The 24,643-nt window shown below is 39.6% G+C and overlaps 1 protein-coding gene across 4 annotated transcripts in view; it reads left to right on the top strand.

Annotated features, from left to right (window-relative positions):
* Positions 1–1,271: 1,271 nt before the first annotated feature.
* The window catches only part of trim36 (tripartite motif containing 36), a 31,015-nt gene continuing 7,643 nt past the window's right edge, over positions 1,272–24,643 (top strand). Inside the window, exons 1-10 of one of the 4 annotated variants that reach the window (XM_062417593.1) lie at positions 1,272–1,334; positions 6,357–6,380; positions 7,455–7,689; positions 15,180–15,260; positions 16,364–16,710; positions 18,013–18,159; positions 19,770–19,865; positions 21,147–21,284; positions 21,466–21,581; positions 22,769–22,890. In XM_062417593.1, the coding sequence (XP_062273577.1) occupies positions 1,272–1,334; positions 6,357–6,380; positions 7,455–7,689; positions 15,180–15,260; positions 16,364–16,710; positions 18,013–18,159; positions 19,770–19,865; positions 21,147–21,284; positions 21,466–21,581; positions 22,769–22,890 (1,369 nt within the window). Of the gene's footprint in view, positions 1,335–6,356; positions 6,381–7,454; positions 7,702–15,179; positions 15,261–16,363; positions 16,711–18,012; positions 18,160–19,769; positions 19,866–21,146; positions 21,285–21,465; positions 21,582–22,768; positions 22,891–24,643 lie in introns of those variants that run through there. The other 3 variants (XM_062417594.1, XM_062417595.1, XM_062417597.1) reach the window with 3 other exon arrangements.

Here is a 24,643-nt window from a genome sequence, read left to right on the forward strand (position 1 = left end):
GAAATTTGATGGAGATATTGTCCAATGCTTTAGTTGATGAGAAGATACTTATATAATATGATACTATAGGCTACTAATAATCTATAAATCCTTAGGAAATTAACCCTGTATGAAGCCATTAATTTAAATGTAGAGTATGCTGACTATTAAAAAATGGTACTGCCAAATTTTGTCTCAATTTTAAGTTAATAAAATATATATTTTGACTCTTCTCAGCACAGATATGATGAAAACACAATGGCGGTGAAACCATGTTGTAACCCACAGTAATACTGCTCATCTCAGTATTGAATAGGTTTTGGAAACACTGGTCGTTTGGTGAGTTGGCCTATTAGTTTCTTCATGCCCAGTTTGCTCCGTTAGGGCAGTCCGCCCGTTTGGCCCCCCACCACATGCTCAATGGGGTGGAATATGTTCGCATGAAGCCATGAGGCCATCTGGTGACGCGGAACAAGTGGCATTGCCAGAAAAATTTAAAGCGCAAACTTAATCCGGCCTAAGAGTCGCCTCACATTCCGGCTCATGCGTGAAACAGGTCTCTATTTGATTGTTCATTCATGAGGCGTTGGGGCAACTCCTCCCAAAAAGAGAGACACACACTAAAAGACCAGAAAGCTGCAGTCACATATTTGGGTCGCAATGAGCAGAAATCAGCGCATATAAAGCAACATATGCGCACAAATGAGCGCGCTGCAAGCCATGCGTAAATGCCCAACTTGACAACAGATTTAAGACCCCCCACTCCGCCTCTTTAATCTCCATAAAAGAGATTATAATTATTATTTTGTAGTGATTGATGTTTTAAAAAAACGGAAGTCATCCTGTGCGGGTTGATAAATGTCAAGCAGGATACAAAGGACTCTGTCAGGCGAGACATCGCCGCTGAGGGATGATGTAGGGAGAAGCAGGGAGATGGTACAGTATTGGAGAGGCGAGGGCGGGGTTTCCCTCCAAGATGAGGCAAACTAAAATAAAATTGGCTTCTTGCAGCCGACGCATGTACTATAGACTGCGCGGACACTCATAAGCCTGTACGGAGAGGGAGGGAGAGGATGGTGATGGGGTTGTAGTCGGAGGAGCGGCTCTTCTCTCTTGACGTTATTTCACCTCCTCTGTGAAGCTGTTTGATGCTGTTTCGTTGAGCACAGCTGCTGTTTGTGCTTGTGGTTTTTCCCCCTTTTTCTATATATAATATTTTAATATTCCTGTGCACCCTGGCTGCCCGCCGAGCATATCCTTCACCATCATTGTCATCATCATCATCCGTAGCCATGTCGGACTCTGAGGACATGACGGAGTTCGCCAGCATCGTTGAGCGGATCGAGCGGGGCGAGGTGAGTCTCATCCGCATGATTTACGGTCCTCCTGACAGCAGTGGTCTGTCTGTCATCATGCTCCGGCTGCCGCAACAGCAGCCTGAGCCGGCCTGCAGGGCTGTCAGAGGATGCATGGAGATACTGACAGACCCAGACCACTGTCTTAACATATTTTCTATTAAATTTCCATTTCTGTAACATGATTTCAGCTGCATGCCTGCTGATTCTGATCACACCCCCGCTATTCAGTTTAATTAAATGATATTCTATTAACCATTGATAGACTATTATATTGTATTATAGACATTAGGTATGGTGATACACGCCCACAATACGATCCTATTCAGATGTTTCTATATTATCTTTAATGATAGGTAAGCCATATATGCTCTTTTTATTGATCTGTTCTATTAATTAAATAGACAGACCCACATCTGGCATATTCTGTTTTATATTTTGTATTGAATATTTATAGAATATAGTATGTTACATGTTATATTATATCTGATATTTTTGTATCATACATATTAAGTACTGATGGGCTGCCATAAATCTCTAATAGTGTAATCTGATCGAAAATATTAATAGACCCTCATTTATTAACTGAATAGCCCATAAGTACACCCAAACATAATCTGTTCTATTCTAAATGATTTTATTTCTGAAACATCATTTCAGGTGTTAGCTTATATATTAAGTGCTGACATACATTATTCACATTATTTGCACCAACGTTGTTTGATGTATTAAAAGGCCTTCTTCTGTTGTATTAATTGAGGAACATAAAGATAGGTACTCATACTCTTGCACTCTTCTTTTCGTCTATTCTGTGCCAAGGCTTTGTGGCTTCAGGGTTTCTCCTCTATTCTTAGAGAAAGGAAAACGTGAACATAAAGAGGTTAATTAGAGGCTTCAGTCACTGAATGTGTTGCAGTTAGATGGTGCTGCAGGCAGGGCACAGACTCCTGTCTATATGTGGGACACTTGGCAGCAGCTGTGTGGTGAGACAGGGCACCAGGTTACTGAGGTGTGTCTGCATAGAGAGGGGTGGGGGGGGGGGGGGGGTGTCGGGTTAGTCTCTGACACTCAACCATGCATGCAGTGCTTGCATGTGTATTTTATGTGATGGAATAGAGACACAGATTGCATATGGAACACGGTTGACTTACCGGCTTGCTACCATTATTCAGCAATGTTTTAAAATTAAATCAGACCTATCTTGCCAAATCGATAAAAGGGTTCACTCATATCCGAAAAATCATCAAGCTTGAAAGTGAAATTACATGGAAACAAATGTAAAGGAAATTTGGTCCTGGGTGAGTAGCTCTGTGAAGGCTACAGCACGTTTCATGATACAAAAACACAGAACAAGAGACAGTGCAGACATTATGTGCTCTTAAGTATCCATTTTGGTCACACTGTGTGTGAACAGATACCAATTGTTCTACACAGTGACTAAACAGCCTAAATGTCTAGTGGCAGTGTGAAATGCTGTTCAAACTCTTTTTTTTAATCAATTTACATATTCAAATTCAACCTTCCAAGCAAAATCTACAGCCCCACTTCACGATGTCTTGTTTTGTGGCTAGAAAATGGCAATGCTGAGATTTTCAGGAGGAAAAATGAAAGTGTTGTTGAAAGTGTTGTTCCAAAATGATGTGTAATTTCATGCAACCATCTGGATGTTTTTCACAGTCCTCGTGGGTCCTTTGGGTCCCTACAGGCTGCACCCACAGATTATTCCAGTGAAAGCAGTTTACTGTTGCAAATATATGAAAGGAAGTATATTTCAAATTTTGACATGGATGATCATAATCATCTAAAGTAAGGAGTTCAAGGTCCTCTCTGAAACTGGCTGCATTGTCTGCTGCCAACAAATGCTGCTGGAAAGGTTTGAATTATGAGTTCACTAAAAGTGAATGACTCAACAGTTCTAACTTGGCCAGCAGTGACTGTGCACTTTGGACAGTAGATTATTTCAAACAATTCATCTACATCATTTTGTGCTGATGCAAAGTGTTGTGTATATAAAGACTCACAGCTCCCTCCCAACACTACCAAAAGTTATTACATGGTCCCTGTTCTTATACTAAAACATTGTTGGGCTGACCTGATGGAGCCCTGTGTAGTGAACTATAGACATCCAATAGGCACTGCAGCAAACAATTAGCACATCATAAATCCCCTGCCATCACAGCAGAGACCTGCGCATTAGCAGAGCCTTTAAAGTGAACAGAAGCTGTAGCTTATATGAGCTGCTTTAATGGATCATTAACTTTAGCTGGTTATATGAACTATAGAAACATTATGTGAGCAACAGTAGCTCACTTTCAGACCAGTCCCTTTGGTTATTTTATATAAATACTAAGGAAGATTGTGTGTGGAACTTGTGAGATTTTGATTAATGATATGAGGACACACATTGTCACCATTGTTCTCAGCAGACTGAAACAATGAATCGACAAAAAGGCAGTCACCCTGCCAACTCTATTTTAAGACACCTGCTTTACACGTTTTAGTGCCTATTTGACATTTTTTGTCTCAATAACATGATACATGTTGTTTATGTTGGTGTATATTGTATTTAGTATATTTTCTATTTGTTTTTCATACTTCACTTTGTTAATGATACATGGATAATGAAGCCTATATTTTAGACCTATTCTGGTTCGTGGCCATGCTTGCATAGCTACAGGGATAGAAATGTCATCTCCTTGTTTGTCAGTTCACCAAATGGTCCAGACTGAAATATCTCAACAACCAGTGGATGGATTGCTATGACATTTTGTACAAACATTCATGGTGCCCAGAGGGTGAATCATAATTATTTTGGTAATCGTCTGACTTTTCTGCTAGCATCACCAGTAGATAAAAGGTGTCTGGATGGATCAGCATGAAATAATCTCAGAGAATGAATCCTAACACTTTGATGACACACCTTTGACTTTTTCCCTATAGCGCCAACATGAGACTTTTTTTCTTGCAATAATCATTCCTCCTGTTCATACTGGCCATTAGAAGATCTCTTCACAAAGCATTTCAAATATAAGTGATGGTGGCCAAAATTAACCTATTTTTTTACCTTCCCTCTGTGCAAAAATGTCTTTAAAAGTTTATCTGAAGCTAACATGAAGCTTCAACTGTCCAATGAGTCAAATCACGTAGATATCTTTCAACGTTACAGTCTTTTAAGTGCCAAAGTCCCTGTATTTGTCACTATACTTCCACAGCAGTTTAATGGGAAAACACTGTCTGAGGAAACACAATAAGGGGATTTGATGCTAAAAAGACTGAAAATGTGGCAGCTTTCCTCTTGATATGACTAACTCTTATCTTATACGACTGCTGAAACCTCATATAATCCTCAGATCAACTTTAAAATACATTTTTACACAAAATGACTGGACACACTGGGTTTTGCCCCCATCACCTGTATTGAAAGCACATTTGAAGGGGATCTTTTAATAGCCAGTATGAACATGAGGAGTGATTACAGCGAGGAAACCGTGTTAAGACACAACTGTAAAATGGTGAACCTATCCTTTAAAGCTAACACTCTGAACTAAGATGGCTAACATGGTAAACAATATAATAGCTAAGCAAACATAGCATTCTGACATTGGCATTTAGCTTCAATGACACCTTATTTTCCTGCATTTGATCGATAAAGAACACCTTTACATATTGCCCACCCTGATAAATTAATAGGAGGAGCACATGAAGATGATGGAGTACCATATGTGGTGGATGCATGAATATTTAAATAATGTAATAGAGTTGTTGACAGTCATCAGGATAACTTACGGAGAAAGGTGTGCAACAAGGTCTGTTATGTTGCATTTTGCATCAGAAATCCTGCCCGACAAAGTTACCCAGAAAGACCTTTGTTCCCAAACCCATTCAGTGCAGAACGTTGTTGGAAACTTGGACACAAACACAGACACTTGCCTGTGTGTAGACAGGATTTGGGGGATATGTGGTAAATGTGGAGATGAGAAGTGCAGCGGAAGAAACAGTAAAGAAAAAACCTAAAGTGTCATCAGTGTGGGGAGTCATGAGGCATGACAAGCACTTGCTGGAGAGGAAGTACAGGGGCTGTTGAGAGTTAGTCTCACATGTCAGTCTCTAAACACTTCTCTCATAGAGATTGAGGACGCTATCCCATTTTTTAGTGTTAAAACTGTTTTGAATTATAAAGTTTTGAAAAAACCCTGTATAGCACAGCCAATCCAAAGCCTTTCGGACAGGTCTTCATATTGGGGAGGTGACATGCAGTTCACTACAGAGAAAAATGGGGGGAGAGCATGATATCTTACCTTGACAAAATGTAAAGGGCATAGATATGTTAGTGGTCATTCTCAAAGCTTTTCAGTCAACTACTGTGCATAATCTCTATAGGCAGAGATCTTTGATTGTCTGGTACTGTGAGACTATTGAGAGAGGCTTTCAAGCCCTCTCAGAGCCTAGACTGAGAAGTTATATTAGAGGATGGGATGAGGGGTGGAGAAGGACTTTAGTTATTTATTTATTTAATATATAATAATTTAGATTAAATAGGAGAATGGAGTCTTATTTTCATTCCAGTAGAAGGCGGTAATGCAACAGTTTGGATGCCAAATGCCTCCAAAAGTCAACAAAGAAGAAGCACATGAAGGCAACAGTTCCTATGGAGACCCCTCCTCCTCCTCCTCCTCCTCCTCTCTCTCTCTCTGTCTCTCCCCTTCCATCCCCCTCCTCTCCATCTCTCCCCTTCCACCCCTTCCCCCCTCCTCTCCCTCTCTCTCTCCCCTTCCACCCCCCCTCCTCTCCCTCTCCCTCTCTCTCCGCCCCCCCTTGTGTCTGTCTCCGCCTGCACACACTGCAGCAGTGAATTGGCTGCTGATTCACAGCAGCGTCACTCTATTTAAATTCACTCCGCCGGCGCTATCGGCATCTCCTGTTCGTGTCCGAAGTTGTTTTTACCCTGAACAAACTCAAAGGTGTTTTTAACTCGCTCAGAGAGAGATAGGAGACACTTTCTACTTCATCATGTCTGCAGAGATGCGGCGCAGCAGCTCAGCGTTGGTAAGTGCGGGACAGGATCGGGTTTAGTGTTGGGAAGATGATTAAATACGTTTTGTTTGTCGATGTGGAGCCGTCATTGTTTGACTGCCTGTTGCTCCTCTGCTGTGCATGTGTGTGGAGACCGGACACTGAAGGAAACTTAACAATTAGAACAGCTGTCTCATTCATTATTGATTCAGATAGTCAAAGTTTTATGAAACAACTCGCGTCCAACAAGCTTCATTTGCTCTCTTGTTTAAACTTCCTCTATCTTTATCTTCCCTTAACGCGTGCAGAGGCGTTTTGCCTCAATTGAATGCGTTCAGACAGCAAAAGGAGGACGATGTAGAGTTTAATCACACCACCTGAATTAAATCAGCTCATCAGCCTTTTTGATATACAAGACGGCCGGTTTTCAGGCTGGAGCTTGAATAAACCGTTTCTAGATGTGTATGTTAAAATGTGGAAACGCGTATTTCAGTGTCTATATTTAGCTGGGCTTAATCCTGTCTTATGTAATGCAACAGAAACATTGTAAAGAACCCATGGCTGGTTGTTATTGTCTCCGTCACAGCAGTGTGGATTTGTTGTGTTTTTCATACATCAAATCCACTATCGGCTATCAGTAGTCCTCTATCTGTCTATTTAAATTCACAGCAGTGCAACAACAGAAAGGATAACGACGTAGCCTTCTTCTAAAAATAATTTCCTTAAAAACGATAAAAAACTATATAAATCTAATGAAAAAGTAGCCATCCATCCATACCCGGGTAGCTAACAGTAGAAGGTAGCCTATATAGAAATAAATTGCCATTTTCATTGAATGTACCCACCTAAAAAATCTAATTATACATAAGTATTCCCACCCCACTGCAAAATGTTGTTTTCACAGCTTAAGTGAAGACAATCAACCCATTTTAGCTGCATTTAAAATATCCTAATAACAGGTTATTGTTGAGAGAATCAAAGAAAGCTGTATCCTGCTGCCAAAGATATTTCAGACTGATCTTCTCTGATCTCCTGTTTCTAAAAGTCCTCCTCATCTCCCGTCTCGAGGTTGTTAATGTCTCCATGTCTCCATGTCTCCATGTCCAGGTCCCGATCAAAAACATTGAGAGGGAGCTGATCTGTCCGATCTGCAAGGAGCTCTTCACCCATCCTCTGATCCTGCCATGCCAGCACAGCGTCTGCCACAAGTGTGTCAGAGAGCTGCTGATGCTGAACCATGAGGACTCTTTTGATGCCGGCTCCGAGTGCTCCCTGCCGGGCAGCCCCAGGTCCAGGGTGCCCTCCCCCTCCATGGAGAGGCTAGACAGGCTTGTGCGATCAGGTGGGTCTCGCGGTAAGGACCCACAAGTATTTATGTTTTATGTAGATATAATGAACACCAAGATGTGTGTGTGTGTTGCTTACAGGCAGACTTTAATGAATGCAGAAAAGTAGATCTTTGGGATGCATAACTCTGAGGTTAAAATCATTAAGCAGCAGCGTATTAAGGCTCATGCTGCTCAGGCTGTAGTGGAGCAGCTCGGCGATGATGTGAATTGTTATGTGAGCTGATGGAAGCTTATAATCGGCCGCTGGTAGTACAGGAAATGCAAGTATCGAGTGCATCTATCTTGGTCCATTTGTGATTGCTTCCAAGAAAGGCGATATGAGTTTTCTATCAGTAATGCCAACTTCCTGTTACATTACCTCCCTCCAGATTGACTTAGCTTCACTTTTATTTCTGCTGTCATCTAAGTGACTGCATTCAACAAGTTTCAATGGCTGCAGCCAGTGATCCACCCCTATAGAAAATGACTCAAAACTGAAAAAGAAAGCAAGTATTTGTTCTCAATTAGGGAAATATGTGCACTAAAAGCCATATTCTCTGTCCTGACTACCAAAATGGGTAGTGCCACTGCGAAGGGGATTTCTTGAAGCCATGGAGAAAAGAGAATAAGCCTATGGAAACCATGACAAGACAATAAATGGGCCAAGCATTATTGTATATGTGGGTTTTCGTGTGGCGCAGATGCTGCCCCTCCTCTTGTCCTTGATTTACTACAACAAACATAAAAAATGATTTAATAATTATCTTGCTCTGCCGTAACATTGTCAGTCATCACTTCATCTTTTTAATGCTGTCTGCTTTTTCAGGCCTCATTAAAGAGACAGCAGAGGAACTTGACAAGCTGTAGTTTTGTCTATCACGAGAAAAGACATGTTGACAAGCTCTCTCAAGCCCTAATTGTCCTCACTGTCTGCTTCTAATGGCCCTGGGGCACCAAACATCCCCTTCAATCATTCAAGGGCTTATGTATTCATTTGAAATTGTTTTAGGAACAGAGAGAAGAGTAGCTATCATTTTCACTCAACCATTTATTGGATATACAGGCGTGTATGTGTGCATTATGTACACTTAACTGAGCAAAGCACATCTGTAAGCTCCCTTTTAAGGCGTTCTTGAAATTAAAATTTATTTTGGTCTGCAATCAGTAAAATAAATATCTAGGCCATGTGTATAATTAAACAAATTCCTATACACATGTACATACATAGATGCATAAAAAGAGGCAGATACCACAGTTGAAAAAACGCAATAATACAAAATATCTGTGGCTTATAATGCCTACCCATAACATCAAAAAACAAGAAGAACAATAAAAACCAAAAATAACTTGGATATCCTGCACCCTGTCCTTCTATGCCAGTGTTTCTTTATGATAATCCATTTTAATTTTTGTGCAGTAAGTTAGTCATTTTTTAAACTTACTGAGTGTTACAAGTTTTCACTTATTCACTGCAGCTCTCCCATCAATGCACTCCTTTGACTGAAACAATGCTACAGGTAGCTATATTACCCTGTCACAACATTTTGAAGTCAAAGCTGGAGCAGGCTGATGTCTAAGCCTTGAAAACAGCACGGAGGGGCACAAAGGTGCCTTTCTAACTCCTGAAAGCTCTGGCCTACACACCACTGCCATAAAGGTGTCGCCTCATTTGTACAATTGTCCACTCTTCTTAACAAGACTAGAGCTGTGTCTACATACTAATTCTATGTTGTGTGACTTGTTAATGCAGGAAAATAACTCTCTTCTTACTTTTTCAAATTGAAAAAGTAGTACTCTTTTCTTACTTTCTTTTTAGTACTTTAATTGCCAGTGATGTTTTTGTATATATTGTCATACTGTGTTTAGTATACAAAATAACTACAAAAGCAGTAAACATCTACATACTGTTTATAATTAGGAATGGGGACACAACACAGCATATGACAGAAGAGATATTAATGGACACAATATCACTGGCATTGGAAGGTTTAGGGTTAGGTTTACTGCTGAAGATAAACACTTGAACATTTTCAGTAACTGTGTCCCAATCCCATACTACACATTCATTAGAGAGCAATTCTCAAGAGGCTTTGAGTATGTGGTGTGTTCACACTGGAAAAGTGACAAAATTAAAGAATAATCAAATCAGTCAGTTGTACTGTTGACGTGCGCAACACATAACGACAATGGAGAAGCTGCTCACTGCTTAAAAGTTAACTAATTGTGGGTGATGCTGGCACAGCCCCATGAATATTGCAAAATAGCTGTTTAATTTTTTGAAAACATTTCATTTTGTCTTTGTGACATTTAATTGGCAGCTTGATTGACATCCAGCAGTGCGAGTTTTGTGTAATTTCTTGTTGGTAAATGGCTAAGTATGTTTTTCTTTTATAGTAACTGAATAAAATGGAGGACCATAAAAGGCTTGTGTATAGTACATAATGCCATACTTAATATTTAGTATGGAATGGGGACACAACAAGTGATTTCCTTGTGAGTCAGAATGGTGTAAAATGGTAAGTATGTTTAGCTAATGTCCCATACTGTATGAAACTGAGTGACAGCTGGTGTTAAGTGGTATCCATTCAGCTAAGATGACAAGTACCCTCAGAGCAGCACAGAGAGCCTTAACAGAGCACCAGATCTGAAACGATCCCAGAGGCACAGCGAGGTGAACAACTTTTTTTGGGGAACGCTATTCAGCTGTGGTTCAAAACTGCTGAGACCGGACTCTGAGACACAGTATCGGTCATTCAGACTCGCCCCTTCAACCTGAATGAGCTTATTCTTCATGGGCAGGACTGCATCTGTTAATGCAGGAAATAACCAAATCCTACTTTTGAGTAAACAAATCTCACTGCATGTTAAAAAGGGGTCAACTCTTCTCTCACTGTATATTCTCTGACAAATGAGTTCATTTACAATATGTTAAATGATTATAAAGTGTGATTTTTACGTAATTCAGGAGTGTTGTATATTAGGAAACTGTAAACTCATTAACTTGTTAATATGAAGTATTCACAGGTTGTATACAACTGGAATTCTCTAAGGGATTATTCAGTAAGGTTGTTCCCGTGTTAAGTGCATTTAATCACCAGATTGCAAAACACAAATTCTCTGCGTGTTTTAAGAATATTAAGAAAACCTCGAAGGACGTTATGAGCACATTGCCCCTTAAACAGAACAACCGACTAATTCTGCAGGCCGCCTTCAACACAGGGGGAGATCAGATCATTGATAGTCATGGTGACGCAACCGGCCTGTAAGGAATGAATGAGGGATTAGGTGAAGGGAGAGAAAAAAAAGACTTGGCTATATTTATCAGGGTGCAGCTTGGACAGGCCTCGCTGTGCTGGGACAGAGGAGGCGGATACTAAAACTTAATTAGCACTGTTTTTAATCCTCATCTTCTTTTTATGTCACTGGGGCTCGAACAGCATGATGCATTTACAGTATGTTCAACAGCTAACTCTTGTCAAGTGCATTATATAGTTGGAATATAAGTGAATTTAATGGGATAGTTGAACATTTTGAGAAATATGTTTGTTTTCTTTCCAGGAGTTATGAGTACATTGATAACGATCTCATGTCTGCATGCTAGAGCTTCAGCCGGCAGCTGCTTATCTTAGCTTAGCATAAAGATTGGAAACAGGGGGAAACTGTTAGCTTAGCTTTGTCCAATGGTAATAAAATCCACAAATCAGTGCCTGTGAAGCTCAGACATTAATATGTTGTATCTAGTTAGTTTTTATCTGCACAAAAACTAAGACTTAAAATGACATAAGTGTACCAGTCAACCAGTGGAGATCCTAGTAAGTTTCTGCACCTTGATAAACTAGAATTTGTCCTTTTTATACTTAGGTTTTTTAATGCAAACAAGAACCAGACTGGCATTTTTTCCCTTATTTCCAGGCTTTGTGCTAAGATAAACTAATTGGCTGCTGCCTGTAACTTAAAGATATTTAGCTATAGACATGAGCGTGGTTTCAATCTTCTCATCTAACTCTCAGCACAGACATGAGTAAGCAGAATTTCTTAAATGCCAAACTACTCCTTTCATGCAAATGGTAAACTACAACCTGATAGAAGATGTTTGGTGGTTTTTCCAAAGCATTTTTCTGGTCCTGATAAGACATGTTCTGTTTAACTGGCATGGATTTGTTCCCAAGACCATGTATGTTAATAAGTGCACAAATCAAGAGTTAATTGTACTTAAATTACTGTTCACATCCCTTATGTATATCTTAAACACTGTTTTTTTTCACTCTTGACACATGCATTATGAAGTTGGGGTTTAAGTTATCTTAAAGAAATAGTTCAACATTTTGAGAAATGTTTGTTTTCTTGCCAAGAGTCATACGAGACGGCCCCATGTCTGCATGCTACATATGAAGCATTCAGCCAGCAGCTGGTTAGCTTAGCTTAGCATTAAGACTGGAAACTGTTGGCCTGGCTCTGTCCAATGGTAATAAAATCCACTCATCAGTGCTCATAAATCTTGGAAATGAATATGTTGTATCTAAAACCAACAGTTAAAATGACAAGTTTCTAGTAAGTTTCTGCACCTTGATACATTTCAACTTGTCATCTTTATACTTAGACAAGATATAGCTTGTTAATTAGTGAACTTTTAGAGAGTTTTGCCGTAATTATTCAATTTTTTCTTTTACACTTTTTCCTTCTTTTCTTTTCTTTTTTCTTTTTTAAACTTTTAGACAGATCCAGACTAGCTGTTTTTTCCCCTACCTCCAGGTTTTGTACTAAGTTAACTGGCTGCTGCCTGTAACTTAAACATATTTAGCTTCAGACATGAGAGTAGTTTTAATCTTCTCATCTAACTCTCAGCAAGACATGAATAAGCATAATTCCCTTAATGTCAAACTACTCCTTTCATGCAAATGGTAAAAGCACAACCTGATAGAAGATGTTTGGTGGTTTTTCCAAAGCTTTTGTCTGGTCCTGATAAGACATAATTATAATTATAATTTAATTTGCATGGATTTATTCACAAGTAAGGATGATGTGTCAATAAGTGCATAAATCAAGAGTTAATTGTACTTAAATTACTGTTCACATCCTGTGTGTATATTTTTAAACGCTCTGTTTCCTATTTCACTCTGAACTGCATTACCAGATTTCCTTTTAATTTCTTTTTTTCCCCTTCAGTTTACTGTTGAGTTGGCTTTGTTTCTCCAATGTCATGATGTTTAAAAACACTTCACCTTCTGCATTGTTTCATTTTACTTGTTGGTCTCACCTCACTTCTTTGTTCATTGCTTGCAGCCACAGTGCGAAGGCCGTTTGGAAGTCGAGGTAGACGCGGCCTCCGTGTTTTGAGTAGCTGTAGTAGTGAGTACAGTAATACTAGATCCCCTGTGAAACCCTAGTTTGGTTCTACTTTTCCTCTACTTAATCTATTTTAGCTTGGTCAACACTACCATACAAACTCACACTACTATAGTCCCTGCAGTTTATATTTGTGAAGAGCGTCACTTAATTTATCTTTTTTAGACACTTACTGCAGCTGGGTTATAGAAGTCGATCTCAAAAGGCCACTTAAAAATGTCCACTGAGCATAAGATGAATCCAGATTAAAGAGGCTTGATTCTTAGAAAGAGGAAAAATGCTTCAGGTTATTATTATTCTCCAAAATGTCTTTCTTATCTTCCAAACTCTGGTGTTTAATTTTGTAAGTAGGTTAAGGAAAAAATAGGGAAATTTAAAGGAAAGTGAACAGAGAAAAGCTGGAAGTGAAGATGAGTCAGCGCACAAGGAGGCAAAATAAAAGAAGCAACACGGAGCAAAGTAAGAGGGATTCAATTTATTGGAAGGTAGAGACCTCGACGGGGAGGCTGGCAATGGACAAAAAGAAATTGAAAAGAACCAAAATTGGTTGGAAAGGGGTGAGGATGTTTCCTAGGAGTTAGAGAGGAGCTGGAATGTGTGTGTGCACCCCAAACACTCTGGTTTGTTGTGTGTGTCTGTACACTTGCTAAGCTTTGCATTCATTTCGTAAAACATGGTGGCAAGAAAAGCAGCTTTCTTCAGATGGAGAACTGTAGGGCTCTATCGTTCTCGGGTTTAAAAAACCCCCAGAAACACACACGTGCACGCTGCGGGAAAACCTACAATATGTTTGGGCTTGCGGAGATTCTGAACTCGCCTTTTTTGATTGATATCTATGTGCCTTTAGGGGACTGTGTATTGCTTCACTTGACAATCATCAAGATTTGATAAACAGTTTATCTGTACTAACAACACAGACCTGTTTCAGCCCAGCCACTAATCATTTTGTGCACGATGAAGAAATGTCATATTGTCAGCCAAACAAAACAAGGCTGATAACTGCTTTTTCTTTTTGTCAGATTAGGCCAACTAATTCAGATATTTGACATGCTCAGTGGATGTTTTTAAGAAAAGTGTCTCTTCTGGGTTTTAAGCAGTGAAGAGAAATATTATTAGCCTCTATACTAACTTCCTCAAAGAATAGACAAAAATGGGAGCTACCTTGACATTTGTGGTGTCATTATTATCACTATAGATCATTGATAAAATCCCTTTTTAAAACTAGAAGGTTAATTTAAATGTAGTGATTTTCAGCCTTACTGAGAATATATTAACATTCTTTTCACATTTTTTATTTGCATAAGAAATTAGACAATATTTCTTGGATTTCCTTTTTAATTCTTAGATTTATGTACAAATTACAGTCATACAAATCCCTTTGTTCACCCACTGACTGAAACATTGAAATTCCAAATCAGTTAATCAGTTCAAACACCAAACTGTAACCGCATATTTGTTTTGGAGGAAAAAACCAAGCCCCTTTTTGCACAACTGGAGCATAGCAGCTCTGCAGTGACTCGTCAGTTTCTGCTTTCAACTCTGCTTCCCTCAGCAGATCTGCAACATCGACACAAACACACACTCTGCTGCAGGCATCTTCTGTCAGCTTCTCGTTGGTGCACACCCACTGACCAAAAAAATGCTGGCCAATGTGTTATGTCCCAACATGATACACAATAAACGCTTACATGCACGCACTGCATCTGCAGGGTTGGTCCTGTGTGTCGTCCATTAATTTCAGCATCGAGACTTTATGCCAGATCTCTCGTTTCATCCAATTAATTAATTTATCCTAACAAAACCATGTCACCTTCATCACCATCATCACACTCAGTTCTTCATCATGATGTCACATCACAATGTTAATTTATGAATTCGGAGGACTAGCTGCTGAAGTCCAGTTGTTCAGTTGTAGTCAGATTATAGACAGATTTGACCTCCTAGTTAATAAACCGTACCTGCACTGACAGTCTCCAGTTCTGCTCACATCACTCAATCACACGGCCTGCACATGGCCACACATATCACATACATGTTTTATGTTTGCTGTTCTGCCACTGCTTTTCCCTCAGCTGCTACTTTTTTTTTGCAAAGTATTGTTTTTGAAGTGGTTTCCCCGTATTTGGCTTACCTGAGGAGTGTTTGATTTAATTTTCAGGTCCTCGGAAACGAAGCGGAAATACTGGCTTGCAATCCGAGATAAATCCAGCACTCCTCACTTCCCCTGTCCCCCAAAAACGTGAACCAATATTCTTGTCATTCATTTTGCCTTGTAGTGACTTGCTGGCTTTATTTAAGTGTGCGGTGACAGTGTTTTGCAGTCCCCACTGCTTGCGTCTGTGATGTGACTTTGTGTAACAGTTCCCCTTGTTTCCACCTCATGTTACTGTGTTGCCGACTTGTTATTATGCTGCTGCATTAATAACAAGCACAGTGTTGTGAGAAACTCTTGAAAGCAGTGTTGCTTTAAGAGGCTTGTTATGTGGAAATAAGTGTTGATTCGTTGAACTGGACATGTGATATTCAAGCTCAATTGCTTGAAATTTAAATTTAAAACCTTTTTTAAAGTTGTACTTCACACAGTGTAATTCTTTTACACTATTTGATGTAAAAAAAATGCTGTGGTGCCATTCTATCTTTTTTGTTTTTTTCCTCTCGATCCATCGTCATTAGAAAATTGAATTGTTTCCTTTGTCCAGATCATTGTCAGCACTTGTAAATGCTCTTCACTCCTCTCGTAAATGTTGAATGACTTTGAATGGTTTTCTCATACAGTATGTTCTCCATAAGCTTTAAGGATGTCATCTCCCCCATGACTCTCTCTCATCACTCCCGCAATCTGCCCCAGTGCTATTGGATGGTCTCTCTTCCTCGACTTTTCCCCCCCTGAATGACAGCTGCTTGATGAATTGCCTGTATTGTGGTTTGGCTACATACATCCATGTCTAGAACTGGTCATCTTGGAAATAAAGCACAAAGGGAAGAGACACGCTGAGGCCCTATTTGTGAAGGCTTGATTTGTCAGATTTGTTATCAAAATTTCAAATAGTTTTATCAAAGGAATTTTGGCCGTAAGATCATACTTGGCAAGTCAGTGAAAATGATGTAATGCGACTTTTGTGAAGGTCGGCCCAGAATCTTTTGAACACAAATGGAGCTACATATTTTTCCTAGCTCTGTGATTCTCTTGGAAACTATTCATTCAGTGTAACTGGAAGATAAGACATGGTTTGTTCACATGTAGGGCCTCAGACAACAATTAAAACTGGATGACCCAGGGCTATGAGTCTATATTACACAATCTTTTCTCACTTTAGCTTGTCTGCCTCACCCCTCCTCCAGGCTCCATCTCATCCCCGGGGTGGCGCAGAGGATCTGTGACGCCTCGTGTCACTACGATCGCATGCCCGGGCTGCCAGCATGACATTGACCTAGGTGAACGCGGCATCAGTATGCTCTTCCGCAACTTTACCCTGGAGAGCATCGTGGAGCGCTACCGCCAGGCAGCCCGCGCAGCTATCGCCATCATGTGTAACATCTGTAAGCCTCCACAGCAGCAGGAGGCTACCAAGAGCTGCATGGACTGCAAGGCTAGCTACTGTAACGAATGCTTCAAACTCCACCACCCCTGGGGCACACCTAAAGCCCAGCATGAGTACGTCGGCCCCACCACAAACTTTAGGCCCAAGGCAAGTACAGTCACTCCCGGTAGAACAATGTATTTTTTTTTCTCTATTTATCTGTTATTTCTAAAACAGACCCAAGCAGAATTGTTTATCAGTTGGACTGTGAACAACACTCAGGAGATAAGATGTTGCACGAGTTAACGACAGTAGTCTGTATGGATTGATCATTGGTCAGTCTTTAAAAGGTTGAATTTATGGGAAATACTTGAATAGGAATCAAATCAATCTGGAAAGTCTGTCTCTTTCAGAGTCTCCTTAGTCTTTGTTGATCATGAATTGATGGTCATGAGTGCCTCTCATTCATGGATGTTGGCCCACTAATTAATCAAATTAAAGTGGAGACATTTGACTAAATGAGCATTTAATCATAAACATAAGCATTTCAGTTTAATGTATTGATCTTCGCTGCACCTTTGCTGATTGGAAATCAGCCATTTTGAGCCATCTAGTGACTAACTGATTGTGAGATAATGAAGTTAACCCCTCCAACTGACCTTAAAGGCCCTGTGTACACTTGGTTTTAAAATGCATCTTGGGCAATCAAATCACAACTGTTCATAGCTAAGTACAAGTGTAAATACCACATATGATTTATAGTGTAAATGCTAATGTGTCCTGATGCGTCCCAGACAAGGATGTAACAGGAAAATACGTAGTGCAGGATGTGGTGGTAGTTTTGGTGGCAGCTCGCCAACACCAAATGGCTTTGCCCTGCCAATCTCAAATATTGGAATAGCCCGTACATGTATTCTTGAAATGTTTTTGTTTTCTTAGCTTACCTGTCCGACACACTGATGTAGTAACTGTGTGCAGGGCCTTTGACTTCGGCAGAAGTGGCGTAAGCAACAACAAAATCTTAACACAAGTGGTCAGCTGGACAACTGAGAGACACACGATAGACACAGGTGTGAACGGCAGTGTGGCTCGGTTGTCCACTTGAGATAAGATATCTGAAACACATTTTAAAACCCTTTTTAAATGATAATATTTGGTATTAAGATTTGTCAATACATTGCTTTTCGCCTTCCTTTCTTTGTTTATCAAACAACTCACTACTGTCTTAGATAAATGCTGATGAGGATCTTGGCTGTAAAAATGACCGGAATTTAACTTCTATTTTAAGACACTTCAGGAAATGGCTAGCAGAGCTGTCTAAAAGGCTTTTTATAGTATAGTATAGGTCAGGTTCCTGTGTCACTTCAGCTAGTTTTTGATCACTGAACCAACATGCAGTAATCTGTGCTTAACCACTGCAGTGTTATGATTCTTTTTAACAGCTAAATGTTGCTCTGTTAAATATCCCAGGTGCTCATGTGTCCAGAGCATGAGATGGAGAAGGTGAACATGTACTGTGAAGTCTGCAAACGGCCCGTGTGTCACCTCTGCAAGCTGGGAGGATCCCATGCCAACCACAAAGTCACCTCCATGAGCAGTGCCTACAAGATCCTCAAGGTACCAAATTCACACACTGTTACTATTTCAGAGAAGATGATTTGGCTACTTGTGTGTGCATGCCCCCCGCATTGGAGTTTGTCAGTTGAATACACTGGAATTTGCTTCGGTGTTATCTGCAGCGACAAATGAGTATTTTGGAGCCTTACACAATACTGACTTATGATAACAAGGATTAAACTGAGCCTGCACACAATAGCAAACTTAACAAAGACTTGAAATGGAGTTGAGACCAAGCAAAGGGCCCACAGTTATATCTTATGCTAAATTTACTGATAACTACAATTTTTGTGGAGATATTCAGTAGGTTTTAAACTTTACTTTGCAAGGCTTTTTCCTTTCCCAATTAAGTTTTATAGAGCAAATTACAGCTGCTACAAAGTGTATTATGACCATCATATGATGCTAAATCTCTATTTGAAGTTTTTGGGCTGCATGTGGAGCTCTTCAAGGCTGATTCACTCTCAGTAGTTCAACCTGGTGACTAGATTTACAGATCTACATATAATAGCCTCAAAGCCTTTCGATGAGTAATATCTTCCTCTTAAGTGGGACTAGTGTTGGATCATAGCTAAAGTGTAATAAAAACATTTAAAAGCTGGTCTACTGTTGTTTTGACCGCTCAGTGACTGTTGCCTGACTCTTTTATCTCCTCCTGTAATATTAATGTACCTATACCTGTGACCTGTACCTGTGCTGGCATGCACCCGACAACGGATATCAATCTCTGTTTGTTTGGAAACTGAAACTCAGGCTGCCTAATGTGCTTCAAACTAATTGGCCTTGCATGTGGTCATCTGATTTTTGCCACTCAGGGGGATTAATTTAAATCAGTTTGACTGTTTGTTTTCACTAATATGAAAAAAAAATGTCAGGGAATTGTGTTATAGTGTTAGGTAGCACAAATAAACATTAAACTTTGAACAGAATAGGCTGTGAAATACTGTATCGAATAGTAATTTGATCTTGTGGGCATGAACACTGTGGCAGGTTCTTCAGCACGTCGAGGCAGAATCTGTGTGAAATTCAATCGTTTGGTCTGTGGGTGTGTTAACAGTGAGGTGCTTAATATTCAATGAAACCTTTTTTTCCATGTGATTTTGTGTACATTGTATTCTCAAATTGTAGGAAAGCATATCAGATGCCCTCAGCAGCCCTGGAGCTCATCGTCAGCCAGGAAGTGGTAGTTCAGGTTTCAGTTGCTGTGAAGAACAGTAATGCGATTATTGTTATGCAGGACATTGTTAGTATATTGAATTCTGCTTGACATCCTGCACATACTGAAACATGCTCTCACACATTGTGTCACACAGGACACACAGATGTTTTCATCAGGAAATGCTTTAGGTTGCAGCTGCAGTTGTAAATGCTGTGAGATGAGAGGAAAATGACTCGAGTGAGACCTGAAGCTTATGCTTGGGAATTAATGCACACTCACAAATTGATCTCTGACCTTTTTAATTGTTATACATTTAATGGCATATATCCCCTCAGAGACGGTTTTGTTAGCTCTGACCTTTTGTCGTCTTACTGCTGTGTGTGTACGTGCGTCAGTGTTTTAACACTTTTTGAAACTCACTGCATTTACTGCTGATCTTCTCTCTCACCAGGAGAAGCTGGCCAAAAGTATCCATTACCTCATCAGCAAAGAGGACCAAGTCAGGACTCAGATTACTGACCTTGACCTGCTCATCAGTCAGACGGAGGTGAGAGAGCTGACTCATGCTGCTGTAACTCCAACATCCTTTTTCACTCTACTCCAAAGCGCATCAAATATTTAAAAAAGTATTGCCTTTTCCCCTGTATTTTTTATTTTAGTCCCCGAGTATGAAAGTAATTTTTACTGTCCGGTTCAAAGTTACATGTCAAGCAAAATTGTTTCTCATAACCACTTGTTAACGGTTTTAGGTTCTAAGTATCATATATTTTCTTTTACCACTTTCATTCTTTAGTCTCTTTGAGGTTCCCATTTCAACCACAACATACACATACACACACACACACACACACACACACACACACACACACACACACACACACACACACACACACACACACACACACACACACACACACACACACACACACACACACACACACACACACACACACCCCACTAAGAAGAATTATATTAATTGTATTACAGTATCTTAAAATCTTTCTTAACCATGTTGGATAATCACTGTTTTGTAATCTCTTAAAATATTACTCAGTTATGTCTGTGGATGGGTATGTCTTTAGTGTTGGTATAGTATCATTGTAAAACCAGTCTGTTAAGTTGAGGAACAATTTCATACTCTGTGCTGACGGCAGGTCATTAAACAAACAGTATGCAAACCACAGAAACAAGGACACACTATTTTCCTACTGGTTTCTCTTGAACACGTATGGGTTTCAGCCTCTGAGCTTGTTCCTCTTTCAGTGGAAAAGCTGGAACATAAAAGCAAACAATGACTGTAGAGCTGCACATTTTATTAGAATATTATAGCTGACGTGTCGTTGATGTGTCATGGTTGAAGTGTTAACATCAAGGCAATGACCTGATTCAGCACATGTTTGCAGCAGACCACTCCCAAAGGGGTTTTGCGCTTTTGAAAAAGCCACAAGGTGCAAGTAAATGGACAAGAACTCTATCAAAATACAATGTAGCGTAGAGAACGGAAATACAAGAATACAAACACTGCATCATACATCATACTCCCGTTTTACTATTTTGCGTGTGTGTGATTGATGGAGACTGTTGCTATGTTTGTGATTATCCCTTGTTTTTAAGACATTTTTTATCGTATAACTTTTAAGCACCCATGTCAATTAATATTCCTTATAGATGGAGGTGATGTTGATCCAAATACAATTAACTGTGATCATTTAGCTCCAGCCTTTGTTAAACCGCAAGCTGAATACAACAAAATCACAATCATATAGAGGGAAATATTATTTTATTTGGTCTTCTACACATTGAAAACAAATTCTGGCCTTTTTTAAAGGAAAACGGCCAGCTAGCAGAGCGTCAAGCCAATGAGCACTTTGAGCGTCTGTTCGAGACTCTGCAGGAGAGGAAATCAGAGATGCTGAGATCAATTGAACAGTCCCGTAACCGACGCCTGGACCAACTCAAGACCCAGGTATATAAGTGCAGTGAAAGCACTGAATTTAATTTAATGGCTGTCTTCTGTTTGCATTATTTACCATACTGTTCGTTTTTTCACGTTTTATTTTTGAAAATGCTGTTCACTATAAAGCGTCTGGTTTAATGATTGAAATAACAAAATGCTAAAATGTAATGTCTTTAAAAAACCTTCTTAGGTGGAGGAGTACCAGGGCATGCTGGAGAACAGTGGTCTGGTGGGCTACGCTCAGGAGGTGCTTAAAGAGACGGATCAGTCCTGCTTTGTACAGACTGCGAAGCAGCTGCATGTCAGGTACATCCGAGACAGAACCTTTAATTATATTTTGACTCAAAACATTGACCAATACTAATGTAATGATATTTTGAAGATGACTTTTGTTATTTAAAGAAATCAAACAAAAGACATTTTGACAGAGGGGTGTCTGAAGTCACCAATAACATTAACCACAAATACATTTAGAGATAAACCCTGTGCATCACAATAATCTGTGCAGTGAAGCTGTATTTCTGTTTTGAATATATTAACAGGAATCTGAGCCAGGCCTCACAGTAATGCTTATTCACAGCCATCACCCTCGCAAACTGCAGTAAACTATCAAATTAATAATTAGTAATGATCATCTGATGAAAATCAATTCTCAAATTATAGATGTTAAACTTAATTATTTCACAAGCTCAAGACTGAAGTCTGTTATGACTAATTTGTGTTGTCCAGACACACAGCACTTCATTAGCATTGGTTCCTGGTGGATTTTACAAGTGGCAGTCACTCTGTTTTATTTTAGCGTTGAGAGCATCAATCTGATTATGTGTTCGGTTAACGAGGGTGTGTCAGGTGTTTAAAACATACAAAGCCACGTGCACAGAGCTTATCAAACTCAAGGGCAGTTAAGGTAAGACTTGAGCAGCAATGTCCAGTGAACACTGTGTGATGGAGTTTCTTTTGCTCTAAGCTGACTAATTGATCTCCATGAGCAGCTTTGGATAATCAGGGAACCTTCTCACTCTCAAGAACATGATACTGTGGCTGGTACAGTACCTTCCTGTTGATAAGATCTTGATTTTTAATCCTGTTTTTATTTTTACTTTTGCAGCTCAATATAAATATAGACACCAACACCTGAGAAGACCTCAGAGTACAAGGTTGATGAAAAATATAGTGGACTATGCCTCATATAATTGAATACAATTTTAGGGCAGCAATAAGATTTTAGGGCAGCAATAAGATAATAGCTCCTCTTAAGGTTTGAAATTATGTTTTGAACATGTCAGCTACGATAGTACATTTCTGCTCCCTTCATTTTATAATGAGATCTCAAAAGTTCATGCTGCCATTAACCAAATGCTGGTAAAAAGTGGTGGGTGAAATTTGGACATTCACTAGCGATTTAGCCTGTGTGTGAACAAAGAGTGAACTTTGCACCCTGCTGCAGGTTGATATCCATTTCATCATTTTATTTCTTAAATGTATGTTTTCAGAATCCAGAAGGCCACAGAGTCTCTGAGGACTTTCCACCCCTCAGCTGACCCCTGCTTTGATGAGTTTGTGCTGAACACATCCAGAGAAGAGACTCTGTTGAAAGAGATGTGCTTTGGTGGAGGTACAACCAATTTATTTAAATGAAATGGTGTGAGATGAAAACTAACATGCGTTTTGTTGAAGATTCCAATGTATTGAAGGACAAACTGCAGTGACCGTGACTAGAAAAAGTGACCATTAGTTCATGTCAGGAAAATATGTTGACATTTTCTGCTTCTATTCATATCGGAGGATGAAGACAGTCTTTGTTCATGTGTCCTCTAGACCATGGCAACGCTTGGCCAGACAGCACAGAACATTTCCAGTTCAAAAAGTAAACTAACCAAATAGGTTTATTCTTTAACAAAAAAAAAAGAAAGACAGAATGGTCAGAATAAGCTGTTTGTCATCACATGCACAATCCTGTGAACTGGGCTGTGCTAAGAGGTCAGAGGTCATCTGTGCACAGCTAAATTGGATAAACAGGTCTAACCCTGGATACGCTTGCAGTGGATTTTGCTGCTCTTTTGAAGATTTTTTTTTTCTGGTCTGCTGATTTACAAAAGCTTATTCTTTAACAGACTGTTCAGGAAGTGGTTTCCCAGCAGTAGGAACACACCTCTGTGACTGCACTGATATTCAGCCGTTTTCCTACTGAAGTCAATAAATATGGATGAGTTATAGTTATAGTAGACTGTGCTACTTGGCCAGGAATATACATGTACCTGATGATATTGCAGCATAACCTTCAACTGTAAGAGTGCATACACAATCATTTTTACAATTCAAACTTTGTTTTTTTCAGAATCAGTCTTAAATTTATTTCAAGAATCTCAAACATCCATTAAGAACTGAAGTTGGTTTAAAAATGTTATCAGACATATCAATAACAGAGAAAACAAATTGTCAATAAAAGCGTCTATAAAAAAGAGCAAAGGTTAAATCTCTGCTGATGACTCAGCAGCCTCACAAAATATCTAAATAAGGAAGATATCAGAGAGTCAATGAAAGAACGTCATCAGTGCTTTACAAGGTGATATCTTTGGGACATGTATTCTAAAGCAGCAGGATTGCAGCATGCCTTGCAAAATTTGGTCAAAACTGAGATTAGCACTACTTGTATAAGGCTAAAGATGAAAATACATTTTTGCATTAAATTAACCAGAATGTGATGTTTACGTTGGCCTAAATTATTCTATTATATTAAAGTATTCACATTCCTGCCCTAATTGCATAATAATAGGATTGTTGGTGTGTACGACATGTAAGAGAGTGAGCAGATCATTGAGTGACAGTTACTGACATTTGGTTGAGGCTTATTTTAAATGCCTGTGGTCTGACTTGTGTCTAACCTGACAACATAATGTGTGTCACTGACTGAATATCATTGTTAGTTGTGACAGTTCTTTCAGTAACAGTTAGCCAATGGCAACTGACTGGTGTTTTAAGGGCTTCCTGAAAAGTGAGAGCAGCCCCTTTTTAAATGACAAGCTGGTCAGTGTCAGTAAAAAGCGAAACCTTTTTCGTCTTCAGTAGCAGCTGTGCTTCCGGACATTAACATTTAAAAAAATAAATAAAATGGAGGGATTAAACATCGCTGACATTGCAAACACAGCTGAGGTCTCTTCGGTGCAGAGTTATTATCCCTCAAGTGGTTGCAACTAAACAACAGACAGTTGTCTGAGTGTCCGTTGGTGACAAACAAAGCTGGGAGTGACACGAGTTTGTGGCTTGGGGCTTTTGTTGCTACACTGGACAGCAACCGTGTTGGCTTGTTTAAAATCAGTGATGTGAAATTTATCTCGGCTCCGTCTAGACTAACGAACCGGTGGAAA

Source organism: Scomber scombrus, chromosome 4 (genome assembly GCF_963691925.1).
Source record: "Scomber scombrus chromosome 4, fScoSco1.1, whole genome shotgun sequence".
NCBI lineage: Eukaryota > Metazoa > Chordata > Actinopteri > Scombriformes > Scombridae > Scomber > Scomber scombrus.